Source organism: Eptatretus burgeri, chromosome 1, assembly GCF_056783735.1.
Source record: "Eptatretus burgeri isolate ZD-2024b chromosome 1, Ebu_testis_v1, whole genome shotgun sequence".
NCBI classification, from domain to species: Eukaryota; Metazoa; Chordata; class Myxini; order Myxiniformes; family Myxinidae; genus Eptatretus; species Eptatretus burgeri.
The window spans coordinates 100,240,798-100,267,002 of NC_140961.1; the positions used below are offsets into that span (position 1 = coordinate 100,240,798).

The 26,205-nt window shown below is 42.3% G+C and overlaps 1 protein-coding gene across 1 annotated transcript in view; it reads right to left on the reverse strand.

The window, feature by feature from the left end:
* Window positions 1–26,205, reverse strand: part of LOC147035053 (CD166 antigen-like) — a 169,878-nt gene that overhangs the window by 57,212 nt on the left and 86,461 nt on the right. Inside the window, exons 6-11 of the mRNA XM_085893036.1 lie at window positions 13,020–13,220; window positions 12,522–12,643; window positions 11,942–12,149; window positions 11,237–11,367; window positions 10,102–10,240; window positions 9,507–9,628 (exon numbers count right to left, since the gene is read on the reverse strand). Of these exons, the coding sequence (XP_085749162.1) occupies window positions 9,507–9,628; window positions 10,102–10,240; window positions 11,237–11,367; window positions 11,942–12,149; window positions 12,522–12,643; window positions 13,020–13,220 (923 nt within the window). The remainder of the gene's footprint in view (window positions 1–9,506; window positions 9,629–10,101; window positions 10,241–11,236; window positions 11,368–11,941; window positions 12,150–12,521; window positions 12,644–13,019; window positions 13,221–26,205) is intronic.

A 26,205-nucleotide genomic window follows, 5' to 3' on the forward strand; every position in this document is an offset into this window, starting at 1 on the left:
ATTTTCTGACACTTATGATCTATCAGCCACACAGTTGTCAATTCTGCTACAAGCCGTCAGATATCCGGAGCTGTATACAAATCTATTTTTCTCATTCTTCAGTTGTTCCTTGCCTACTGGGGCAATTTTAAACTGCAACACTTCTCATGACATATTATTATGAAAAGAACCCTTTTTTATTATTTCCCCTCACTTCTTCCAATCACATGCATCCATAGGCTAAATTTAACTGCATGGTCAGCTGAGTGAGGTTCATTCATAAAGGTGTTGGCCTTCTACCTTGAGCACCGAGTGTAAAGTCGACAAATGCACCGACAAACCAAACCCCACACACACACACACACACACACACACACACACACACACACACACACACACACACACACACACACACACACACACACACACACACACACACACACACACACACACACACACACACACACACACACACACACACCACTGCTTACCATGGATGTTTTGAATTTCATTGCAGGACTTATTTTCTGTATTAAACGCATGTTGTCTTCCATTAATTAGGTGAGGTAGTTATAGCATGGTACTTTCCTTACCCACTGTTTAGTGCCTGTTATTTGTCATTCAACAATCATCCCAGCTGTCAAACGATAGCTTTCTCGAGGGTTAAATTTATGGTTTGACTGAGTATTATTGAATTCTAAGAATGTAACTTTTTACTGTTTGTTCAATATTTACATGTCGTTGGGATTTTGTTTGCCACGTTGGACTTTGCTAAATCATGCGATATGTTTGTTTGTCTCTTAATTTGTTTCCCTTTAACATCAAAACACAATTTGTATCTTTCACGAAACGTGGTGATAACTTTGTTCAACCTATGGCAAATATTTAAATGGGAATCCAATGTTTCCTTCATAGAGCCAACATGAACCATGCTCAGCCGATTCAAGGAAGGACACAGGGAAGCGGAGGAGGGGCTTGTGGCGGCATAATTTGGTGGCCAAACTGGAGCCTGAGTTTTTGCACTTTTTCGATATATAATTGCACGAGTTGTTTGCCAATGGGCGACAAATTGTGAAGGTGAGAAGAACAAAACAATAGAAGGAGAAACACAGAAAAATAAAGTAAACATTCGTGGCCCGCTCCATCGCAGCAGCAGCCGATAAATCATGTCCCAGCTCGCAATTCAGAATGTGCCTGCAACTTACTCAGATATGGACCTGGCATACAGAATAAGGCTTCGGCACAACATGTGATACTTCCAGTTTTCAAAAAATGCCAATGGCTCGGCATCATTGCCATCAACATACAATTCCTTTGTCTTCAAGACTTGTTCACCCGTTTTATTCAGACTACAGTGAATAAAGAATGCAAAGAACAGCATTTCAGCTTTCAAGTGGGTTTCTCGCAGACAACGTGCCTTAGGGCACCCTTTGGGTCAGCAGCTTGGCCATGATTGAGCTATTCAAGTGAGCCACAGCTATTCCAAAGAAAATGGCATCCAAACTGAACATGCACAATGTACCATAAATGAAGAAAGTGGGTCCACTTTTCATGGAAATTAATTCAGGTTGGAATGGTCTCTCAGATGACCAGCGATGCTATTTCCACGTGAAAGTTGTGTGTTCAGGAGTGCTTCACAAGTGTGCTGTGCTTTGATAAGTTGACAATGTATGAAGATTTTGGGTGCGTAAAGGTGTTGCACTCACTCACTGCATCTCGTGAGTGCAACACCTTGAAGTGATCAAGTAGTCCTCAGAGTCTCTGTACTACAGAAGCGTCAAGGTTTGTACTACTTTTAGCTTGCCATTTCACAAGGCAGTCGCAGCAGCATTTTAATGAGAAAGGGTGCGAGAAAGCCGAAAAAGAAAACACATGACAAATCATATGCCTTAATAGGGGTAGTTGTTTTTTTTGTGCAACCTCATTTTTATGATCCAAAATGCTGAGAACCTCTCCAAAAGGTGGCCATCCAGTGGATCTCCATGATGTCTCAAAAGATGTATTGCTCGGCTGGTGATGACATCTCGTGCATTTTCAATCAAGCTCCTTTTTGTGAAAGGTACAAAGTTGAACCAGATTTAACGTTTCAGGCACATTGCAGTGATTTAGGTTTTGAGAGATGTGGGAAAACAGAGAAAAGGGCACATTGGACAGGAGGGATAGACCGATGTTGGAATTGTTTATGTGTGCATGTCAATTCACGTTGTTTAAGCTTCCACTTGGACACCTGCGTCACATGTGGAAATGACTTTTAAAAGAGCATGGGAAAGTGAAGGAAAAATGAGTGGTGGAGATTGTGGAATGTGTTTTGCTTGTGATCAAGTCTGAACAGTCTGGAAAATTCAAAAATATGTGATCGCACTGAAGGCCCAGTCACACCTTGACGTTTTAGCCAGCAATGGCAATGTATCAAAATGTACGTAAAACGCTGGCTTACGCTGAACTTTTGATGTTATTTTAAAAGATTCGGACGAATTCATAACGAGTTGGTCGTATGCATAACATATTAGTAACGGACACAGAACGTTTCGTTGTCTTATAGATAACTTATACCAACGAATGCTTAGCCTGTTGTCGGCGTTTACAACCTATGCCCAACGATAGTTTAACTTATGCATAGCGCGCTGCACGTATCGCCGACGATCACGTGGTGTAGCCTATTTAAAGGCTGTCGCACAATTATTCAAATCATAACCGCCGGGGAAATGGAAGTGTCAACATCGCAGTCACACCTTGGCGATCTTGCCAGCCTATGCCGACCTCTGAAAAATGCGTCTAAAACGCTGGCGCACGTCGAATACAGTATGGGTAAGTTTGGTATACGTGTATAGAACGCTAAAGTACGCGATCATACGTTGAAGTAAGTGGAGTACGTCCTTTTAAACTTTTTTACTTTTAAACGTGTTAAACATTTTACGACATACTTGCCGCATGCCTCACGTTCCGCATGCGATGGGAATAAGTTGCACGCATGATATGCGATCGTTGGCACTCGTCGACAAAAGTTACTTGTAAGTTACTCATAAGTCGAAACATGTCGAGGTAATGGTTAGCGTCAGTGTTCCAGACTCCCTGTTTTTTTTTTATTTAATTTTATTTTCTTCGGTATGACGGAGATGTTGACACTTCTATTTCTAGTGCAGTTATAATATAATATAATTAATAGGCTGCCGCTCAACGATTTAAATCATAACAGCACTAGAAATCGAAGTGTCAACATGACTGCCATACCGAAGAAAAAAAAATAAAAAAAAACAGGGAGTCTGGAACATTGACGCTAAACATTACCTCGACGTGTTTCGACTTATGAGTAACTTACAAGTAACGTGTGTCGACCTGTGTCAACGATCGCATAACATGCCTACAACTTATGGCCAGCGTAGCGGAACTTGTGAGTCATACGCTGGCATAAGTCCTAAAATTTCAAGCATGCTAAAATTTGAGGACAACCGCAAAGTACAACAATGAAAGCCAGCGTACTACGACGTATGACAGTGTTTTTCAGCGTGCTCTCAATGCTTCCAAAACTTATTCGATGTGTGCCAGCGTTTTAGACAAATTTTTCAAAAATCGGCATAAGCTAGCTAAAACGTCAAGGTGTGACTGGGCCTTTACTATCGCTTTGTAAAAAAATTAATAAATCACTCTACATGCATTTAAAGTGGTTAAAATTCTATAAACAGTTTCATGAAATCTTTTATTCCAAAAGAATGCATTTTGTCAACAAATTCTGACATACGAACATAATTTTTAGCTCACCTGGACTTTAGCCAGGTGAGCTTATGCGGTCGACCATTGTCCGTAAGTGAGTGTATCAGTCAGTCAGTGAGACTGTCGGCAGTAAACACTTCAGTCATTATCGCTTGAAACAAACACGATTTTGATGAAACTGGGCCACAAGCTTCATATCTGAAGCCTAACGAAGGTACATTGACCGTATCAAAATCTGCACTCATTATAGGGGTCTACAGGAGAGGTGGGGGGGGGGGGGTTGAACCCCTCAAAATTGGTATTTGCTCTCTTCTCCGAAACGACACACATGGATTTAATGAAATTTCACCAAAACCTTCATCATCCATGATGCACCGAAGTGTATTGAACGCATCAAAATCTGTGCTCATTGAGGGAGTTTACGTTGGGGGGGGGATAGGGGGAGGGTGACCCCCACAAAATAGGTATTTGCTCCCTTCTTCGAAGCTACATACACAATTTTGAATAAACTTAACCACAACCTTCATCACCCGTGATGCACCAAAGTTTCTTGATGGCATAAAAAAATTTGGGTCTAAGTGGGTCTGTGGTGGTTTAAGTGACTGTTGCTCCTGACCCAGGAGAGCTTCAAGACATGTAATTCTATTTTTTTAATTTGGCCTTAGGGGTCATCTATTTATTATGCACGTAAGAGGAGGGGAGGAGGGTTGGGGAGATATCAAAAAAAAAAAAATGAACATCAACAAAAAGAGAAGAGAAGAGGGTATTAGGGCATATAAAGGAGATTAAGGAAGTGTAGTTTTAGTAGAGAGAGACAAAGGGAAATATATTTCAGAAGAAATAGGTGTACGGGAAGGTTGGGGCATGTATGTAGCATACAGGATTGGGAGGAGGGGTTAGCAATTCCATTATATTTGCAGATGTAATAAATAGGAACAGTAACCTCTGTTTTTTTTTTTCTTTTCTTTTATTTTTCCATACATGGTCTAGGCCCATGGAAGAGCAAGGACACAGAACAGACTAGGACACAACATAAAGGGGACAGCAGGAAAAAGGGGAAACACCAACAGCAGGGCAGAGGGAGAAGGTAGACGGAGATAGACAAACAAGGGATGCAGGTAACGATGAGAGGTAGGGGAAAACACAAAGGGTGGACAAGATGGATACAAAAGCAAAATTTTGGGAGGGGTGTGGGTGGTTAAACAGGTGGAGAAAAGATCATGATTTTGAATGTGGGATGACCAGTGATGGGGGGTGAACAGCTGTCTTGAATACCGGGAGAGAAGAATGGGATTAAAAAGAGCATGGAAGTTGGTTCCACATACGGGGAAAAGAGAGGAACAAGCTGGTAGGCGATGAGGGATTCGCTCGGATCGAAGCGCTGGATACGATGCTTTTCATTCTGACCGATCCACTGACGAAGATTCATTGCCAAGACGTATTGGTTCACATACAATTGTTCCTCTGCCTGGCAAGATTTTTCCTATTGCCTATTTTGCCAACTGGCACACCTCATAAAAAATGACGGTAAATAGACACCCTATTTTTGAAGGATTACCACTTGAAAGATAATCGGTTTGCTGGTTTGTGCTGTGGAGCCTCGCATTGCGTGTGCGCGCGCGCGCACACACACACACACACACACACACACACACACACACACACACACACACACACACACACACACACACACACACACACACACACACACACACACGGAAAACCCGATAAACTTCTCTCAGTGCTCTTGTTTGACCACACCTCCTGAGCCACAATATTTTTCATAAGCCACACCCACTTTAAATAATAAATAATTGGAGGTGGTGTGTGGGTCGTGGAATCATTTTCGGGAAATAAATATATAATTGGAGGTGGTGTGTGGGTTGTGGAATTGTTTTCGGTAAATAAATAAATAATTGAAGGTGGTGTAGCGTTGTGGAATCGTTTTTGGTAAATAAATAAATAATTAAAGGTGGTGTGTGGATCGTGGAATCGTTTTCAGTAAATCTAATACATAAATGGCAGTCCTTCTGTCGATGTCTGTCTGTCTGTCTGTCTGTTTTTTGTGACGAATAAGCTCCGAGACCAGTGAACCGATCTTGATGAAACTTTACACATATATAGAACTAACATTCAGCTCCAGGATGCGCAAAGTGGCTCTCCATAAAAATGAAAAAAAAAATGTATTAAAAAAAAAAAATATATATATATATATATATTATAAATAAAATTTCCATTAGAAAAAAATGGCTTTCGAATAGTGCGCTGACGTATTAATCATAACAAAAGGCTGCATGGTTAAAAACGCTAGGGTTTTTTGAAATACAAAATGTTCGTATTCGTTGACTTTTTAAACATACACATTCTCCTCCTGTTATTTAAATTCTCGAACTGCACGCGCACGGCAACAGCTAACTGCTGATCGATCTGCTCATGAAAGAGCCAGGCAAGCAAAGTCAGCTGGGGAGAGAGAGAGACAGAGACACAGAGAGACAGAGAGACAGAGAGACAGAGAGACAGAGAGACAGAGAGACAGAGAGACAGAGAGACAGAGAGACAGAGAGACAGAGAGACAGAGAGACAGAGACAGAGACAGAGACAGAGACAGAGACAGAGACAGAGACAGAGACAGAGACAGAGACAGAGACAGAGAGAGAGACAGAGACAGAGACAGAGACAGAGACAGAGACAGAGACAGAGACAGAGACAGAGACAGAGATAGAGAGATAGAGAGATAGAGAGATAGAGAGATAGAGAGATAGAGAGATAGAGAGATAGAGAGATAGAGAGATAGAGAGATAGAGAGATAGAGAGATAGAGAGATAGAGAGAGAGAGAGAGAGAGAGAGAGAGAGAGAGAGAGAGAGAGAGAGAGAGAGAGAGAGAGAGAGAGAGAGAGAGAGAGAGAGAGAGAGAGAGAGAGAGAGAGAGAGAGAGAGACATCTTACTGCTGATATATCTGCTCATGAAAGAGTCAGGCAAGCAGAGTCGGCTGCAGCGAGAGAGAGTCGTCTTACTGCTGATATATCTGCTCATGAACGAGCCAGGCAAGTGGAGTCGGCTGCAGAGAGAGAGCGTCGCCTAACTGCAAATAGAGCGTCACACCAATGGGCGAGGAAGCACAAAACTCACGTTCAAGCTTTCTAGGTCCGGGTTTTGGCAGGACATCAAGGAGAGTTGCCACTGCTGCTTGAAACATTGAGTGGCTCAAGGCCGCCTTCAACTATGACCTCTCTGAGGATTACGGCAGCATAAAGCCTTCCTTCCATAAATCTGGGGAATAAAAGAAGCCTTCCAAATTTTCTCCATACAACTAATGCCTCAGTCCAACTAGCGTGAGGAAAATAGGGCAAATTTCCCGGGTATTCCCGGGTACTTCAGCTAGTAAATACATAATTGGAGGTGGTGTGTGGGTCGTGGAATCGTTTTCGGTAAATAAATAAATAACTAATTGGAGGTGGTGTGTGGGTGGTGGAATCGTTTTCGGTAAATAAATACATAATTGGAGGTGGAGTGTGGATCGTGGAATCATTTTCGGAAAATAAATAAATAATTGGAGGTGGTGTGTGGGTTGTGGAATTGTTTTCAGTAAATAAATGCATATTTGAAGGTGGTGTGTGGGTCGTGGAATAGTTTTCAGTAAATAAATAAATAATTGAATGTGGTGTGGGTCGTGGAATTGTTTTCAGTTAATAAATAAATAAATAATTGAAGGTGGTGTGGGTCGTGGAATTGTTTTCAGTTAATAAATAAATAAATAATTGAAGGTGGTGTGGGTCGTGGAATTGTTTTCAGTTAATAAATAAATAAATAATTGAAGGTGGTGTGGGTCGTGGAATTGTTTTCAGTTAATAAATAAATAAATAATTGAAGGTGGTGTGGGTCGTGGAATTGTTTTCAGTTAATAAATAAATAAATAATTGAAGGTGGTGTGTGGGTCGTGGAATTGTTTTCAGTAAATAAATAAATAATTGGAGGTGGTGTGCGGGTCGTGGAATTGTTTTCGGTAAATAAATAAATAAATTGGAGGTGGTGTGTGGGTGGGGAATCGTTTTTGGTAAATAAATAATTGGAGGTGGTGTGTTGGTCGTGGAATCGTTTTCAGTAAATAAATAAATAATTGAAGGTGGTGTGGGGTCGTGGAATCGTTTTCGGTAAAAAATAAACATATTATTAGAAGTCCACAAAGACAGAAATGCTGGTGATTCCATTTATTTTGGATCCTTTTCACTTTGGTCAATAACGTTTGGCTCGAGGAGAGATCGAAGGTGGAACGACGGTGTAGTTCCTTACAAACATTGTATACACACCTTAAATGATGGCAAATAGACACCCGATTTTTGAAGGACTACCATTTGAAAAATAAAACCTCAATCAAAAATCGGCTCGAGTAAAATTTTCTAAATATCTCGAAGTGTTTAATTCCGAAGTCTCATTTCTCAACATTCAAAACTGAAGGACAAGTATTGAAAATACTGTACGCGGTTTTTCGGCCACTGCACAGCAACGGGTGGTTGCTGTGCGCACATTCCCAGTATATATTCCACCTGTTGGCAAAGTTTCATCGAAATCGGTTTGCTGGTTCGTGCTGTGGAGCCTCGCGTTGCAGACAGACAGACAGACACACACACACACACACACACACACACACACACACACACACACACACACACACACACACGGAAAACCCGACAATAAGGGATATCTAGCGAATCCAATAAATGAGTGGAGGTGAGCAGTGGTTCTGGGTTCTGGATTTCGGCAGTTTCACGAGAAGGGGGTTCCTGGTGGACCAGATGCGTCTTGTAGATAATTGAGGGTGGGGGGAGGGGGGATGGGACAAAGCATGGAGAGCATGGAGAGAGCAGAGCGTGAAAGACCAGAAATGAGGCGGAAGAAGACAGAGAAATCACCAACCTGTCGGCGTAATGGCAAAGTCATCGGCCCATCGACTCAGCTTCATCACAAGGGATTCTCATGATCTTGAAAGGCATGTTTTCCACGGCGACAAGCTGAGCAAGATGCGAGGCAGGGGAGCCAGCCCACAGGAGAGAGCAGTACTGTTTCGAAAGCTCTAGATATATCCAGAGAGATGGCCCATAGGTTATGTTTCAAACCTGAGGTATTTTTATTACAAGTGTGAAACCCAACTGAACTGGAAGTTAAATAAAATTTTAAAAACTCGAGCGGGTTTCCAGAAGCATTTTTGAAACCAGCACAACTACAAGACTGATGAAAAGCTCCCTTTCATGTTGGAATTGGCAGTATTGTCTCGGTTGCTGTAGATGCCATCTTGGTTGGCAAGGAATATTTCACTGGATACAATCAAAGATGTTCAAAGCATAATTGCTATAACTTTTAACATATATCTAAGCCATTTTTCTCCATCGATATCTATGAATTTCCCAATGTCGAAAAACGGTTTTTAACTTGTAGAGATACTTCTCTGAAGAAATTAGAGCAAAGCAGTACATCGATGACATATCTAAATTTCATATTGATCAGTTGAACACTTCTGGAGAAGAACAATTTTGAGATGTCTTCAAATTTTTATTTTGCTAAATCCAAGGATTTAAAACTCGTAAAGCCTCCAGTGACTTCTTCGGCGTAGGCATAATTAGGTTAATTGATTAATATGAACGACATCCATAGACCGAGAACAATCCTGTGAAGTATTACATTTTTCGGTGTAACGGGTTCCGAGACATGTTGATAACATTAGACCGAAGGAAAAAAAACAAAATCCGAAGAAAAACAAATGGCTTCCATCTTAAAGCATCAAAGAGTTAAAAAAAAAAAAAATAGAAAACAACCTACCACTGATCCTTGGTGGTCCCATACGATGTGAGGCCGAGGGAATCCCAGAACATGGCAGTGCAACACGAGGTCTGCTTTCAAAACGGTGCAGAGTTCAAGGTTTCCCTGAACAACTGGGGGGCCTGGAAACACAGCAAAAACTAGAACGGCACTCGGTGGAGAGCGCGTACCTCTGCCCAGATCCGGACTGTCACCAAAATCCAATCAATTCGTACTTGTCACACACCCAACCTGCCCACAACTTTTTGAGATATTGTGCTACTTATCATTTTTGGTGCTCCGTCTCAATAGTGAACAATCACTTAAATAATTCTTGTATCCAGATCCAGATCTTCATCAAAATCCAATCAATTAGTCCTCGTCATACGTCCAACATGTCCACCAAGTTTAGTCCAAATCCGTCCACAACTTTTTGAGATATCGTGCACACAAACAAACAGACAGGGCTGAAAACATGACCTCAGTTCACCTTTGGTGCGTGGAGGTAATAAAATCTGGCTCGAGATGAGCATGGAAATGACAGAAAATAAAACTCGCAAAACAAAAATTCCATGAACTTCCAACAGCAGCAGCGAGAGTTTGCAAGCGTACGTACCCTCGATGCTTATGAGAACACTGGTGCTGGTGTGCAACTCTGGGATGTCAAGTACACTCTCACAGGTGTAGTTTCCAGAATCCTTGTAGGATACCTTCTTTATGAGCAATGTGGACTCCAGGGATACCACCTGTCCTGCCTGCAGAACACATCGTGTCAAGCTTGTCAAAATACAACATCTGGCACACAAATGGAGTCTTTTGCACCTCAGGTTGATATTGTAAATGCAGTTACTATTACAATGCTTTGGTTACAATTTTATAATGTGGAGGGCACAATTATAACTCACATTATTCAAAGAAAATACACATGTTGGTAAATAAATTTACAGCACTGGTTTTTTTTTTTTATTTCATATGCATCCTGTGGCTGCCTGTTTCATCATTAATGGGAGTGCAGCTGTGCGGCTGATGCAGTGCCCCATAGAGATAAGAGCAGGGATTTGGAATTTGTTCAGGATGAGGAGGAGGAAGAGATTGGGACCATACTCTGTGCAGAGCGTTGGTGCTGCTTAAGCAGTCTCCTTGGCTATTGGGCACAATCCTGGACGGGTCGCCACTCCGACACAGGATACGAGCATGCTGGCACTCATTTTGCCGACCTCAGGAGGATGACAGGCCGAGTTAACCCCACCTGGGGTTAATTCAACGGCTGAGCGGGATTTGAACTCAGGACCCGAGGATCCAAAGCCCACCACCATAACCATTAAGCCAACACCAGGCAATTTGTTCAGGGTGCCGTGGATAGCTCACTTACAGGACAGACACTTCTACTTATACTTATAGGACAGACACCACTCACTTATAGGACAGACACCATGGGGATCTTTAACGTCCACCAACTAATGTTGGTAGATGGGACGCCAGTTTAACATCCATCCAAGGGATGGTACACACATTGATTCCTCACCCTGCCTCACCCTTTTTTTTTCTTCTTCTTTTTTTTCCATCGTTCTGACATTATCAATACATGTCGGAACCGCTTCACGGAAAATGAGAGTTTGTAGCGGTTCAAGTTTTAAACCAGGCTAGACAGCTCAGAAGTAAGTATGCACACCTCTTGTCTGGACCATCCTGCCAGCCATGCAGCACTGGTAATGGACCTGTCCAACGTGGTGTTAAGGTACCGGACTTACCATTCCAATACCTTCTTTCTTCCATGCATATTTGGGTCTGCTTGATGACGTTGCATTGCAGTGCACAACCAATGATTTTCCCAGTCGAACACGAATCTCTTCCCTATGACTCAGAATAGGTTTGTCGAGGTCTGCAAAACACAAACACATCAAAACAATCATTCTTTTTTTTACCATTTCCTGTGCGGAGGGATCAGCCAAACATTTGGCTTGTTGTATACTCCGGTATACAACAAGCTCATGTGGAAGTTAAATTAAATAACACAGAAGAAAACAGCTTTGACCCTCTCGGTTTGATTCTCAGCCGACAGTATAAACTGTACGATTGGTGCTTCACAGGTAGGGTGTTCCATAACAAAGTGTGCCGTCTCTCAGATGGACGTTAAGCTGGGGACAAGTCTGCTCTCATTAGGTGGTGCACATGAGACGCATGACAAAGAACAAGCGAGGTATTGGCGGCATCCCGACCAAATTCCAAATCCATGCCTTACCTACGGATGACACTGCATCAGTTGTATACCCATTCCCCAGTTATGACGCAACCTGTGAGCCGATCTCATGTTTGACTCTTGGCCCAATGCACAAACGAATAAATGAAACTCACTTTAATGGGCATCAGCACAAATATTTTACCCAAGTTGTTGCACCACCAACACCATCACCACACAGCCTGAGACACTTGTAACATCCCCCTGTCACACTCACCCCACGCCACAGAGTGGCTTTCATGCTGCGGGGTGGGCATGACCAGGCCTTTGGGCTTATAGTACACATGCAGGGAGGTGGTCGCTTGGAGGTTGCTTAAACCAGCAGCACTGCAGGCGTATTCTCCAGAATCATCCCGAGATGCATTATACAGGAGTAGTCGGTTTCCCACCCTGCCATTTTTCATGTGCAAACGGCTTCCATTATCCTGCGGACAGATTATAGCGACACCGTCAGACGTACCAGGGTATGAGCCAGATAAACTTCTATCAGTAGAAGGCTGAGAGCTTTTTCTCAGACTGCTGCATGTGGGAGCTTTGGAAAAGTAAAACAAAATCGTCACCCTCGGTTATAATTTTGGAACAAAATTTTGCACAATTTCTGAACTCATCTGGTGTTTCCGCTCGTTGCAATGTCATCAGGAACAGTGGTCTGAACATTTCACTTGGGGGTACTTACCGTTAGCATTTTTCATGATACAGAGTTGGTATTATGAAAGTAATTACTGCCATTTGGAGTAGGAGTCAGATGAAAAGTAGACGAGAAAAAAAAAACAAGAGACGTGGCCTTCATTACTCACAAGAATACGATAAAACTCAGAGTGAAGGGGCTGTGGATTCCCATCAGTACTGCATTCTAAGGTAACGACATTCCCTTCCAGCGCATGTCCCTGCACGTGGAGCATGGCCCGGGTCGCAGGATCTAGGTTGGAATGAGCATTCAAATGAGCAGAGGATTTAAGCAAGGTTGTTAATGAAATCATCCAGAATTTGGTGATCATGTATGTTTGATTTTCTTTGAAGTGGATGAGACATGATTTACCAAATTAGATCAACAAGTCTTCTAATTGCGAAGGCAGTAGCTTCTTCAGTATTCTTCCAACTACACGTTTATGTATGCAAGTCCAAATGAATATGTGCTCTGAGAGTATGAGAGGCCAGTTTACATTAAAAAAAAGTAAAACCTGAATTACCGACTACAGCAACAGCTCTAACTCGATCAACAATTCAGCACCAAGTAGTATATCGTTCATATCATCGCCATTCTCCAATTATCACGTCCTCCTGGTGCTACTCACAATGAACAACAATGTTGACTGAGGTAGAGTTGATGTTCTGCTCCTTTGGAGGCCACCCAAAGTTGGCCCCAGACATATTGTAAACCAGCTGGCAATGGAACCGGGCGTTGTTGTCTTGTCTGGTGATCTGACGTGTTAGCACAGATTCCAATGAGCACAGTTGATTCTTCTGCCGAGTCCACACGTTCTGCACTTGCTGCTCTGTATCGATGACATCAGATAGTAATGACTTTAAACTTTGTATCCTACTATGAAATTTGCAATTGATCACTGGCTTTGACACCAATACAAAGTTTTATTACAGACCCTCAGCATCAAAAAGCTACATATATTGAACAAACGCTTTCAAATGGAGCATCTGGCCACCATTAGAGCATTTAAATTGCATCAGATGTGGCAATAAATGCGAATTGGTGCTCCCAGTTTGCCGGTTCGATGACAGAAGACAGGCGTTTGCATTTTTGCCGACTCCATCCCTACCCCGTTCAGAATCCTGTGCGGGCACGGGCAACTTGCTATTCTGACTAACAACTCCAACAGCTTTCTGGATAAAGGCATGAACTGAGAACTTTGATCTCATTCTCAGCAACTGCATTTTGAAAATTAATTAAATTAAATGATTAAAGGCTATTTCCAAAATAAATTTGTGAGGTCAAAAAAAATGAAAAGAGCTAAAAAAAAAATTACGATTTTAGGTGACCTTGAACTTTGACCTTTTGATCTTAAAAAAAAAGACAAAAAACAATATTGACTTCTAGCTTTTGATTGGAGAACCAATTCAGTGCTAATTCTTAAAATTTCAGGTCAATTGGATGAAAATTGGCAATTTTATGTGATGCTGACCTTTGACCTTTTGACCAAATTATTAATTTGTCTTCTTCATATTCTCATAATGAAGCTTGTTCAAAATTTGATGACAAAAGTTCAAATGGTAAAAAAAAAAGTTACGGCCCGGACAGACAAACAGACACACACACAGAAGTGATTACAAAACCCCATCTTCCGCTGCGCGGAGGACGGGCTAATTAATGGATAGCAGCATAGATCATTGTGAACAGAGCAGGGAGAGGTTGCTCAGGATAGAGGAATGTGGAGAGGAACATCTCGTGTGGCTGACCCCACAAGAAGGTGTGATTGATTGGAGCCATGAAAGTAACAGTAATCGTAGTAGTAGAGTCGTCGTAGTGCTATTTTTTGGAAAGGCTACAGAGGCTTGTGCTCAGGGTGCAGGAAAGCTTAGACAGATATGTTTCCTGTTTAATGTCGCTCAGCTTCCTCATCTTTGCAAGTCCACGGTTAGAACTGCAGTCGACAATGTGGAGCAGTCGAAAGAGAAAGCACCACCAAGTCAGTTAAAAGGAAGGAAGGAGACTAAAACACAACATTTTTTTTAAAGAGTATGCAAATGTATTTTCAAAAAGTACTTACAATGAAGTATTTACAAAAATTACTGATAATAATCAGACAAGTAAAAGTAAAGAGCCTTGCGGGGAAATCCGACAAAGTGCATTATTTCCTGTACAAATTTCTTTCAAACTCCCGACGGTGCGAGGACATTGCGCCACCTTGAACTCCGAAGTGATTCGTGAACGTAATGAAGTTCTCAAGCAGGCAAAACCATTCGGAAATACACTTTTAAATCTTTGTCTTTCTCGTTTTATATGTTGCAAGTTTTGCAGATGCCAAAATTCAGTGTCCTTATACAGGTCAATGGAAACTTGTTTATTAAAAGACAAGATATGACGTAGGGCAGCCTCACTACATCCTAGAGGCACAGGCCTAATGGGTGATCTTCGCATCCCCAATTGCTCCAAGAATGGCACAACTACATGATCGGCAATAAAAAAGAGGTATGTTGGAGAGGATGATCCGTGTACCAACGCAAGAAAGCAGCTCCACTTGAAAAAATAACCTTCCGACAACAATGCCTGCCTCAATCACCTTATTAGTGGCAGCCTCAGATTTAAGGACGAATACAGCTCTTCCGCATATTTCAGAGGCTGCAACTGCTGCTGATGAACCAAAAACATGAGCCAATCCACTCCCGTACACTTCAATTTGGGTAGTTTGACCCAACTCACATCTCACACCATGTTTCCTCGTCAAGGACTGAAACGGGTGTACTGTGCTGTTCACACCTGCACCAGAAGTGGTAGCAGAGACTTTAGCCCATAGGCATGATTCGAAAATAATTATCTCTCATACGACCAAAAATTACAACAAAAAAATTAACACATTATTACTCGACTAACGCTCTCACTCCTCAACCGAGTGTGCAAAGTTCGCACAGAAAGTGGTAATTAAACCCAAACAAGAGGATCACCAAGTATTTTAGTGATAACGCCATGGCTCAGGCATGACTAGTGCAACTAGACCCACGGGCGCGCTGCCGCTACGGCTAGGCCTGAACATAAAAAGGATTAATTAAATGCAACAGAACGTGAAAATAAAATAACCAAATGAGCCAACTCGGTTCAGATAACCAAAAGTCAATAAAAAAAATTCGAACGAAAACAGAGGAAGGAGGATGAAGGGAATGGTGAATAGTAGAATCACTTGAGGAGCACCAGAGTAGTAGCAGTAGTAGTAGTAATGTAATATAGAATAATGTACATAATATGAGTGTGGGTTGCAAAAAGACATAAAGCACAAGTTGCCCTTCGTGGACACTGCCACCAGCAGTCACAAGAAGTCAAATCCAAAGTTCTGAAGGAATTCATGACGTTTTGATAATGTTGAGGAGCAGACACTGATGCAGTTTTTTTTTTCCTTGAAAGGTTGTGCATCCAGAAACTTGAAAAACTTTCTCCACATCTCACAAAATGTAAATTTCTAACATTGAATATTTTCAAAAAAAATTAAATATTGTGTTGATAAGTGATACAAGCAATAAGATGATGATCTTTCTTCTTCTGTGTGCAGCACAAGTCCGCGTGGTGGCATCATTGGCAGAGGGCACGGCTGTGCCGCTGTTGCAGTGCCTATAGGTTCGGGTTCGGTTCTATAGGTTCTATAATACTATAGGTTCGGGCTGAAATTTGGAATTTTGTCATGGTGCCAGAGATAGGTTGCAGACACTCTTCATGAAGGACACTGTGGGATCTTTAGCATCCACCAACTAATGTCAGAAGATGAGACGTCCGGTTTAACGTCCATCTGAGGGACGGCACGCACATTGATGAATCACCTTGCCTGTGAAACACCGGGACGACAGTTTATAGCTGGGCTGAGATACAAACCCAGGCTACACAGCTTAGACGCCAATGTGCATGCATCTCGGCCATCCTGCCAACCTGCAATAACATGATAAGGTCGTATTTGCTCCGGATATCAAGGTAAGTCGATAGTCATCATTTTCTGATCGCAGACTAGGTGCTGCCAAAGCAGTTTATTGATCAAAAAACACACAGGGTGATTTGTAATTTCCTCCCCAGTGGAAGTCCAGGACTGGAATTCAGAATTTGGCCAGGATACCAACACACAATTGCATTTTCTTTATTAAAAGCAGTTAGGATATTCTCCACCCACAAGCAAGTATGCTCTCAGCAGAAAATATTCCTCGACTGATGACTGTAGATGAAGCTAAGCTGTGCACTGTGCAATGTCAAACCTGTGAAGTATCAGGACAACCTTTTGCAGTTGGATCCTATTCTATCAATAATCAACCAACTAAAACTAAAGAACTCAAAGGTGGGAATGTTAATGTAAGGAAGCAAAATACATTTGTGCCAATGTTCTGTACTCATGTGTTGGATGTTTGAATGTGAAAGATGCCTTCGCAAGCTTAAAATATAATCCCTTAATGTTTGGTTTGAAGATGAGAGACAGAGACAGAGTCAGAGTCAGAGTCAGAGTCAGAGTCAGAGTCAGAGTCAGAGTCAGAGTGAGAGAGAGAGAGAGAGAGAGAGAGAGAGAGAGAGAGAGAGAGAGAGAGAGAGAGAGAGAGAGAGAGAGAGAGAGAGAGAGAGACAGAGACAGAGACAGAGACAGAGACAGAGACAGAGACAGAGACAGAGACAGAGACAGAGACAGAGACAGAGACAGACAGACAGAGAGAGACTTTTGTATCTTTTTGTTACAAAAATAGAAAAGAAAGCCTCCAAATGGGAGTTACATTTTCATTTCAGAGAAAGAAAGAAAACCAAGAAACAATTTCTGAAGAAAGGAAAGGATGAATCGGGTGGATTATATACAAAACATTTCACAAAAGGATAGACATTCCTCTCGGACTTTGCAAATAACTTCTTTTATACACCATTTTGATTCGACCTGCGGTAATCTTCCCGTTACTGAAAAGAAAGCAAAATCTAATTTAACACGACTTATTACAAGGTTTTGGAACAAAAACAAAGCATCTTCATTATTTACTCCAACACCATCAAGTTTTCTTTTCTTCATTTATCTACTGCCATCTTTGCCTGAGCAAGCAGGAAATTGGCTAACACAGCATTGGGGTTTTTGTGTGGGATATCTAATCCGCAGGTGAACACACAAGTGTTAAAAATCAAACCAAACCTCACAAAACAATTCCGAAGTAAAAAAAATAAAGGTGCCAACCGTTGGCATTCAACAGAGATGTGAAAAAGGTTTTCAGATTTCTTACAAAAAGGACATTCATCCACAAGCAGATTTGAAAAACGGTGTAACAAGTGATTAGAAGGAAGGATCCAGTGAACTAGTCTCCATTGGAGGTCACCATGTCGTGATAGTACAGGAGGGTGATAAAAACCTTTCCAGTTAGGAAAATAAGGGGGAGAACAAGGTAAGAGGTCTCTCCATCGAACCTTCTGCTGTGTTATTTGCCGTTGCGAAATAAATTTTACACAACCCAAATAAAGGTCTTTTAGTTTGGGAAGGCCATTGAAGCCTACGTTAAAAGGGGGACAAGGAAGAGGGCTGGCAAGAGAAAAAGCACATACGAGTTCAGGAAAGGTAGAGAGAGAAGGTATTCGATGTGCATTTTGTTCATTGCTTTGGTGATCCTGCTCCCAAGCAGGTGTGAGCTGTGTGCATGTCCAAAGCACACTACCTAATATGCGTGCGACGATTCGAGAGGATCGCACACCGACCAGGCTTGCCAATGCATCAGCTCCGATCCAGCTGCCGTTTGGGCTGAGAAGATCCGCGACAGATTGAACGCCCTTGTCGGTAAAGCGTTGAATAAAACACCTATCAGCAGGCATATCATGGAAAAGGGAGTTGGAGAACAAAGGTTCTTCCAGAAACATCTGTTTCATGTAAGAATGTGTAGCTCTTGTTATTGTCAGAGCTTGCCACGCATTTAGTATGCTCTGATAGAAACCAGAAAGGGGAGGATGTGTCGATTTTGGAAAGGTCCATCAGGAAAAGAGAGTGGTCATAGCCTAGCCTCCCAGCCTGTTGCAAAAGGTGATGAGCGACGTTGACCCATGGTGCAGAGGGTCGCGTGTATAGCATGCGAAAAGCAAGCGAGTCAACCAGGCCTTGTCCTCCATCTGTCAGTGGTAAACTGAGGACCCCAGGTCGCAGCCAGTGTTTTCCATCCCAGAAAAAGGACACGAAGCACTTCTGGAGCTGTTGAAGCAACACCGCTGGAGGATGGAGCACGAAGAACCTGTGCCATAAGGTAGAGGCCACCAGTGTGTTGATGACCAAGACCCTTCCACGATATGACAGTTGTGTGATCAGACCTTTCCATTTTTGCAGTTTACCCTCAACAAACTCAAGCAGACCAGCCCAATTTTTTGCTACTGTGGTATTATTACCTAAGAACACTCCAAGGTATTTCACACCATCATTGGCCCATGACAGTGAAGCAGGAAGTCTTGGCGCCAAGTAGCACAATGGACTGAGCCAAAAGGTGCTCGTTTTGTTCCAATTTACTTTGGCTGAAGAAGCCTTTTCAAATAAGGACAAACAATAACGAATTATGTTAACGTCATTGATATCTTGTACGAATACACATACGTCATCGGCGTATGCCAGTACCTTGATGGGCCGTTCAAGCTGGGACAAACTAAACCCTGTTCGTCCACAGTGCAAAGAAACCAGTAGGGGTTCGATGGAGAGAGCATAAAGCAACCTGGAAAGAGGGCAACCTTGTCTAATTCCTTTGTTAATAGACAAAGGTGCAACAAGTTCATTGTTTATCTTAAGCACACTATAAATATTATTGTATAGTATTTTAATATAAGAGATGAAGGTTGAACCAAGTCCAAACCGCTCAAGTACTTCGAAAAGGTACCGATGGTCAACACGGTCAAAGGCTTTCTCCTGATCAAGGAGAAGAAGTCCTAAATCTTTAGGGCTTTCCTTGTACAGTTCAATGATGTCTCTCACAAGGGAGATGTTGTCATAAATGGAACGTTTTGGGACACAGTAACATTGGTCTTCTTTCAACAACGAGGATAAATAAGGAGTAAGTCGCGATGCTAGGGCTTTTGAAAATATCTTATAGTCCATACATAACAGGGAGAGAGGACGCCAATTTTCAATTCTCGGCATGTCTCCCTTTTTAGGGATTAGGGTAAGAAGAGCTCTTCGGCAACTCCGAGGTAGCTCTCCAAGCTGGCAGCTTGTGTTCAAGGTGTTAATGAGTTCTGGACCCAATAAGTGCCAAAACTTCTTGTAAAATTCAGTTGGAAGTCCATCCAATCCAGGTGCTTTCCCAATGGCAAGGCCCTGCAGGGCAGTGCCAAGTTCATCCAAAGTAATGGGTCTTTCCAGTTGGGAACGCCCATCTTCACACAACACTGGTAGGCCAACATAGATAGAGGCGACACTGACAGGATTTATTTGTTCCATTGAATATATTTTCGAAAAGTATTCCTTCACAAAAAGTTTGATTTCTGATTGTGTAAAGGTCATGGATGAATCTGGCAATCGCAGCTGAAAAAGCTGTTCACTGGGAAGACGTTTCTCTAAGGAAAAGAAGTACTTGGTTGGTACGTCTGCCTCATTCAGGTGTCGCGCCCTCATCCGAACTAAGGAACCACGTGCATTCCTCTCGGTTATTTCCTTTAACAAGGAGTGTTTCTCAGTTAAGGTTTTTTGTATGTTACTATTATTTTGTCCAATGACCCATTGGAGATGTAAAATCTCTAACTGTAATATTTTCTTAACTTCATGGTCAGCCCTTGTTGAGAAAAAACGATACTGTTGACAGAACCCTTTAATTTGGGTTTTTACTAAATCCCACCATATCAACGGGTTAACGGAACAGCTTAACTTCTGTTCTCGGAGAGCCGTCCAGAAGGATTCAAAGGCCTGAATGAAGTTGAGGTTTTCTAGTAAACTGTTATTGAATTTCCAGTGAGAGCTCCCTGGACATGGTTTAGAAAGTTGAATAAAGACTCGAGCGAGGGAATGGTCAGAGAAACCAGAAGGCACGATATCGGATTTATAAACTCCATGTAATAAATGAGAATTTACATAGATGCGATCAAGCCTCGCAAGTGAGATGTGGTTGTTTAAACAACGACACCATGTACAAGACCGATCAGAAGGGTGCTGCACACACCAAATATCATGAAGATTATATTTCGCAATGATGTTTGCAAAAAGTTTGACGGTACATGGTTGGGGTTCCGGCCCGTTCCGGTCAAATGAAGCATTAACAGTACAGTTAAAATCGCCACCAATAATTAGACAAGTCTGCAAATCCAGTGTTTGCAGGAATTTTCTCAGTTCGGCAAAAAAGGAGATCCGCTCGTCATTTTTGCTTGGAGCGTACACATTGAGAATTGTGAACTTGATCCGATTGATAGAGAAGGTCACGGAGGCAAGGTGTCCATCAATAATACTCATAAATTTAAGGCAGGACGGATGGAAATGTTTCCCTAAGACAAACATGATGCCTGCCTTCGACGAGGAGTTGTTACTGAAGAAACATTCCTTGTCCATAAATAGTCGCCACTGAGCCTGAACAGATCAGACAGCATGGGTCTCTTGTAACAAAGCTATGTCGAGACCGTTGACCTCTACCAACTGTTTAATTTGGATCTTGCAGAGCGGACTCCCACCACCATTAACATTTATTGTTCCAATCTTGAAACTGGCCATGAGGAAAATGAGTTTCTAAGAATAAGATCAGAAGCGGGATAATTGATTGGGATCCATTTTCACCTTGGCAATCAGTTTTTTTAAGCGGTGACAGTGTGTCTGGTGGAAACCGAATAAGTCAGGCTTACGTACGATAGCCTGAGCACACTCAAGGAAGGACGGTAGATCTGGAAAGTATTCCGTCAGGTTTATATTGCGTTTCCTGTATGTATTTTGTAAGAAGAGTCTTATTTGTTCGGGGGCGGGGGGGGGGGGAGGGTAGGACTCTGACCGGTGAGCTTCTCCACCGTTTCCAACTGACTGTTCCTGTTTTCTTCCTCCAGGTCAGATTCGTCAGAGTCGGTTTTAGTTTCCGAGTCACACAAGCTTGTACTGTCCTGCATATTGATACTGTCGTCAGTATTGATACACGGATCTGTACTGGTTACCAGGTCTATGTGCTCTTCCATTGTGGGAACATCTCCTGGTGAAGTAATGGAAATAATCGGGGGAGTTGATGAAACGGAAACACCATCAGTGGATGTAGCGATATCGCTTCCCTCGACCATAACGGTGTTATCGACCTCCAACGGCGTGGAGGTATACAGCACTTTGGGGGTCTCTTGTAAAACATCCATTTTAACATTTCCTGCATTTCCAGCTTCACCACGTGATGAGATGGGAGCAGTAACAGGGTTAACATTTGTTTCACTATTTCCCACTGACAAGGATTTAGGGTTAACATTTGTTTCACTAATTCCTGCTGACAAGGATTCAGGGTTAACATTTACCAAAGTGACAGCAGGATCATCACTTGTGGTCCGTGTATCACCGTCAATGGACTTTCCAATAGGAGAGTTTTTAACGAGTGAAACAGTTTTCTTCACTGCAATAACAGGTAAAGTGGTCTCTGTAAGGGAGACGTCTCTGTCCTCACCGGCAAGTAGGCTGAACTTGTTGGTCGTAGGTACCGGGGTCCGGGTCCATTCCGGGTCCATTCCGGGTAGGCCTTGTAGAGTGACGTCAGTCACAACTGCAGGAACATTACCGACAGATTCCTCGTTTGTAAATGCTCCTTTCATCTGGGTTAAATGGCCATCAGGTAAAGTCTTTCTCTTTCTTGATGAAACGATGGTGAAACCATCCCAAACATTCATTTTGCTGTTTGGACGATCGGACTGAGGGGACTGGGGGTTGTTTCCAGACACGGGATTCGCTTCCTTCACAGTCGAGGAAGAAGAAGAAGACGTATTCTTGTTGACGAGGTTTGTTTCATCGTTTGACGAGGTTGACTTTAAGCAAGATCGTTTCAAGTGTCCGAAATTACCACATTCGAAACATTTCAGGGTGTCAGTGATTACGTAGACTTGGTAATCATGATTATCAATTTTGAGTTTTAAAACGATGTTCAAGGCTCTTTCAGCGTTAGAGGGAGGAAGCACCACATAAGCTTGTCTCCAAAAAGAGATCTCACATGCTTCATCCGATCTTCCTGGCTACGTAAAGGTAACATGGTGATCTGAAAATCACAGGACCATAACGAGATAATTCGGAGATCAGTGTCTGATTTTTCAGGAAAGGGGGGGGGGGGGTTCGAGATAATGACCTTCATGGCCGGTGTGTCCAGAGGGGAGACGAGCACGAAATGTCCATCATCTGTTGATAGTCCGGTCGATACAATTTCGTGAACCAGTTCTGTCTCAGACACGAAGATTACCACACGTTTGTTCATTCGCGAGGGGCACGAACTTTGTCAGTACCGACTATGTTTCCCGTAGCGATAACGAGATCCTCGACATTGACGTCGTCGGGTGCGACACAGACGACGCCATGTTTTCTTGTTAATGCTTCAAATGCTGAATAACGGGCATAAGAAGTCATATTTAGGAAGGGGGAGGAGGGCGATTGCTCTCGTGCAGTAATTAAATACGAGCCGAGACAGGTTTTCAAAGGAAACAAACACAGCTACAGTGAGGAAAAAAACGATCAGTTGAAGGCCCGGCATGGGCCGCCAACTAAAAGCTATCCACAAGAAGCTGTGGGCTCTTTCTCTCTCGATCTCGGGGAAAAGGTATGCGAGGAGAAAACAGGGGGATGGGGAGGGAAGGGGAAGAGATGAACCGAAGGGCAAACTGTGAAATAACAAGGACAGATGGGCGGGGTGACGAGGTCCCAGTCGGTGAAAAAATACTATTTAGTGGCAGTGCATTAATACTTCCAACAATTCAATGTAAACAAAAAATACTCAAAACTCAATAATACATTCCAAAACAATGAAAAAAACTACAGGGATATCAAGAAATTATTCTCATGAACTTTGCAAATCCTCTCATGACACCAAGACTTCTTAAAGTCATCAACACTCTTTTCACTTTTAGAAAAACAAAATTCAAGTTTCAGTCTTGCTGTTATTAAGGCATTGAAAAAAAAACATAACATTGCACATCACAATAGACTTTTCTTTCAATTTCTCCTTCCTCGATAAATAAATCGTCATTTTTGCTGTGGCTATGAAGAACAAAAATAATGAGTTTACTTGTTCTTTCCACCCAAAAATAAACAATCTTAGTGAGAAGGTAATTTTCATCTTTTTTGCCATGTGGTTCAGCCATTGAAATAATGGCACAAGCCTTGCGCAGTTAACATATGCATGGGACAAATCCTCTGTGCAAATACAGAAAGGGCAGCACTCGGATATGGGAGAAAAATGACAATCACTTATTCGAAGGAATAACCCAATGTGCTAGTCGCCACTGTAAATCTCCAGTCCTTTTAGCAACCAGCTTACTAGAGAATGAGTTCCATACAGGCTCAGATGGGAGTCCTTCCAGCATTAGTCTTTTCCATCTGGCCACTACCTTCAATGGAGAGTCCTCGAGTCGGACTCGAGTTGACAGTCTATATTGGTCTTTACCGTTATATTTCTGAAAAATATTTTTTCCTGAGCTAATGGGGGGGGGGGGTAAATCTCTCCGACTTGGTTGTACAATTAACCCAGGAAACCCTTGGTCATTTGTTGTCAACAACCTTTCTTGAGTCCATTTTAGTTCAAGTTGAGAACTTTTTTTCACAATTTCTCTTAGGATTTTACCGATCGTTCTATTTGACCATCTCCTTGTCATATCTGCTATCTCCGGCACTGATTTCCACCCCAACCCGGAATCATGGCGGAGATGTAGTAATTTGATTATGCCTGCTGCAATAAAATGTTGATAAAGGTCACGGCTTCTAGGAATTGCAGGAAACAATGGGTTGTAAAATAGGGGTTCTTCCACAAACATGTTTGTAGCATAAGTTTCCTGCTGGCGACTAACCGAAAGGCTCTGCCAAGCGTTCAAAAGACTCTGATAAAATGTTGAAAGATGAGATACATCAACATGCTGGAGTTTGATCAAGAAGAGTTCAAGGCTGTAACCGAGCCCACTTGCTTGTTGCAAGATGTGACGGGCCAGAAGTCGGCTAAGCAGCTGTTTCTCGTGCATCAACATCTGAGTGGAGCACAGCCGAAAGGCCATTATGCGGTTTTTATGTCGACAAGTCCTTGGCCACCTTCAGCCAACGGGCAGCATATAACATTTGGCTGTGACCAGTGAAAACCACTCCAGAAAAAAAAATCAACCAGTAGTCTTTGAACAGCCTTCAGCAGCACTTCTGGTGGTTGGAGGCAGATAAACTTATGCCACAAAGATGAGGCAACCAAATTATTTACAACTAGAACCCGAGCTCTGTAGGAAAGGTGGGGTAGGGCTCTCTTCCATAGTCCTAATCTTTTTTTTAACATGTTCAACCATCCCATCCAAATTTTTGAGGACATAGAATGGTGATCCCAGGAACATGCTGAGATATTTGACTCCCTCTTCCACCCATTTTAACTTTGAAGGCAAATGCATCGGTGGTACTATCCGTGTCCCCAGCAGATTGTTTTTAAGACTGGGAACTCATAAGGCTTTACTCTTGTTCCAATTACAGTTCATTGATGATGCCAAGCAATAGAGATTTAAACACTGAACAAATGCAGAGATATCATTGTCATTCTTAATGACCATAGCGACATCATCTGCATAAGCTGATACAACTATCGAAGGAATCCCTGTGGATACAGTTACTCCTGAAAGATTTTTCCTGAATAGAATCAGAAGTGGTTCTATAACCAAGGAGAATAATAAACCAGAAACAGGGCACCCTTGCCTCACCCCTCTCTGCACTAGTATAGGAGAGATGAGCTCATTATTAATTTTAAAAATACTAAATATATTGCTGTACAGTAAGGATACATAGGCCCTAAAATTGGTACCAAGACCACATGCCTCCAACACATGATGGAAAAACATGTGATCAACACTATCAAATGCCTTTTCTAAGTCAAGGAATATTATCCCAAATTCTTTTTCCATGGAATCACACTCCAGCAAATCTCTGATCAAAAAAATATTATCATAAATTGATCTGTTCGGAATACAGTAGTTCTGATCAGAGTTAACAAGATCACCAATTACCATCTTCAACCGACTGGCCAACACTTTTGACAATATTTTGTAGTCCGTACATAATACCGAGACCGGTCGCCAGTTCTTTATCTGCTGTAAGTCTCCAGTCTTTGGAAGAAGAGACACCACCGCTCTTCTAAAACTTAGAGGTAGTTCTCAATTTATCAAAGATGATTCCAGGAAATTCAGTAACTCAGGGCCCAAAAGGTCCCAAAATGCCAAGAAGAACTCTGCCGGTAAGCCGTCAATTCCAGGTGCTTTCCCCGACTTCAAACCAGCAAGGGCCTGCGTTAGCTCAGGCAATGTGATCGGCGAGTCCAAGCTCAGACGCTGGGGCTCAGTGATGGAAGGAAAGTGAGAAGTTAAAAGTTCCATAGTTTGCTCACAAACAGTATGTTTTGCATAAATTTTTGAAAAGAAATCTCTAATGCACAACCGTACATCACTGGAGTTAACAACAATGTTTCCTCTTGAGTCGAGCAGAGAAAAAAACGGTCTTTTGTGATTTATTGACAAAATCCATTTGGAAAAAGGATTTGCTGGGAGTATCTAAAACCTTGATGTTGTTTATCCTTAATCTGATTAACATCCCTGCTGCTTTCTCTTGCATCAGTTCTCTCAATTGGGTCCTTTTTTCAACTAATATCATTTGGTCCCTCCTGTTTCCATATCTGGCCACT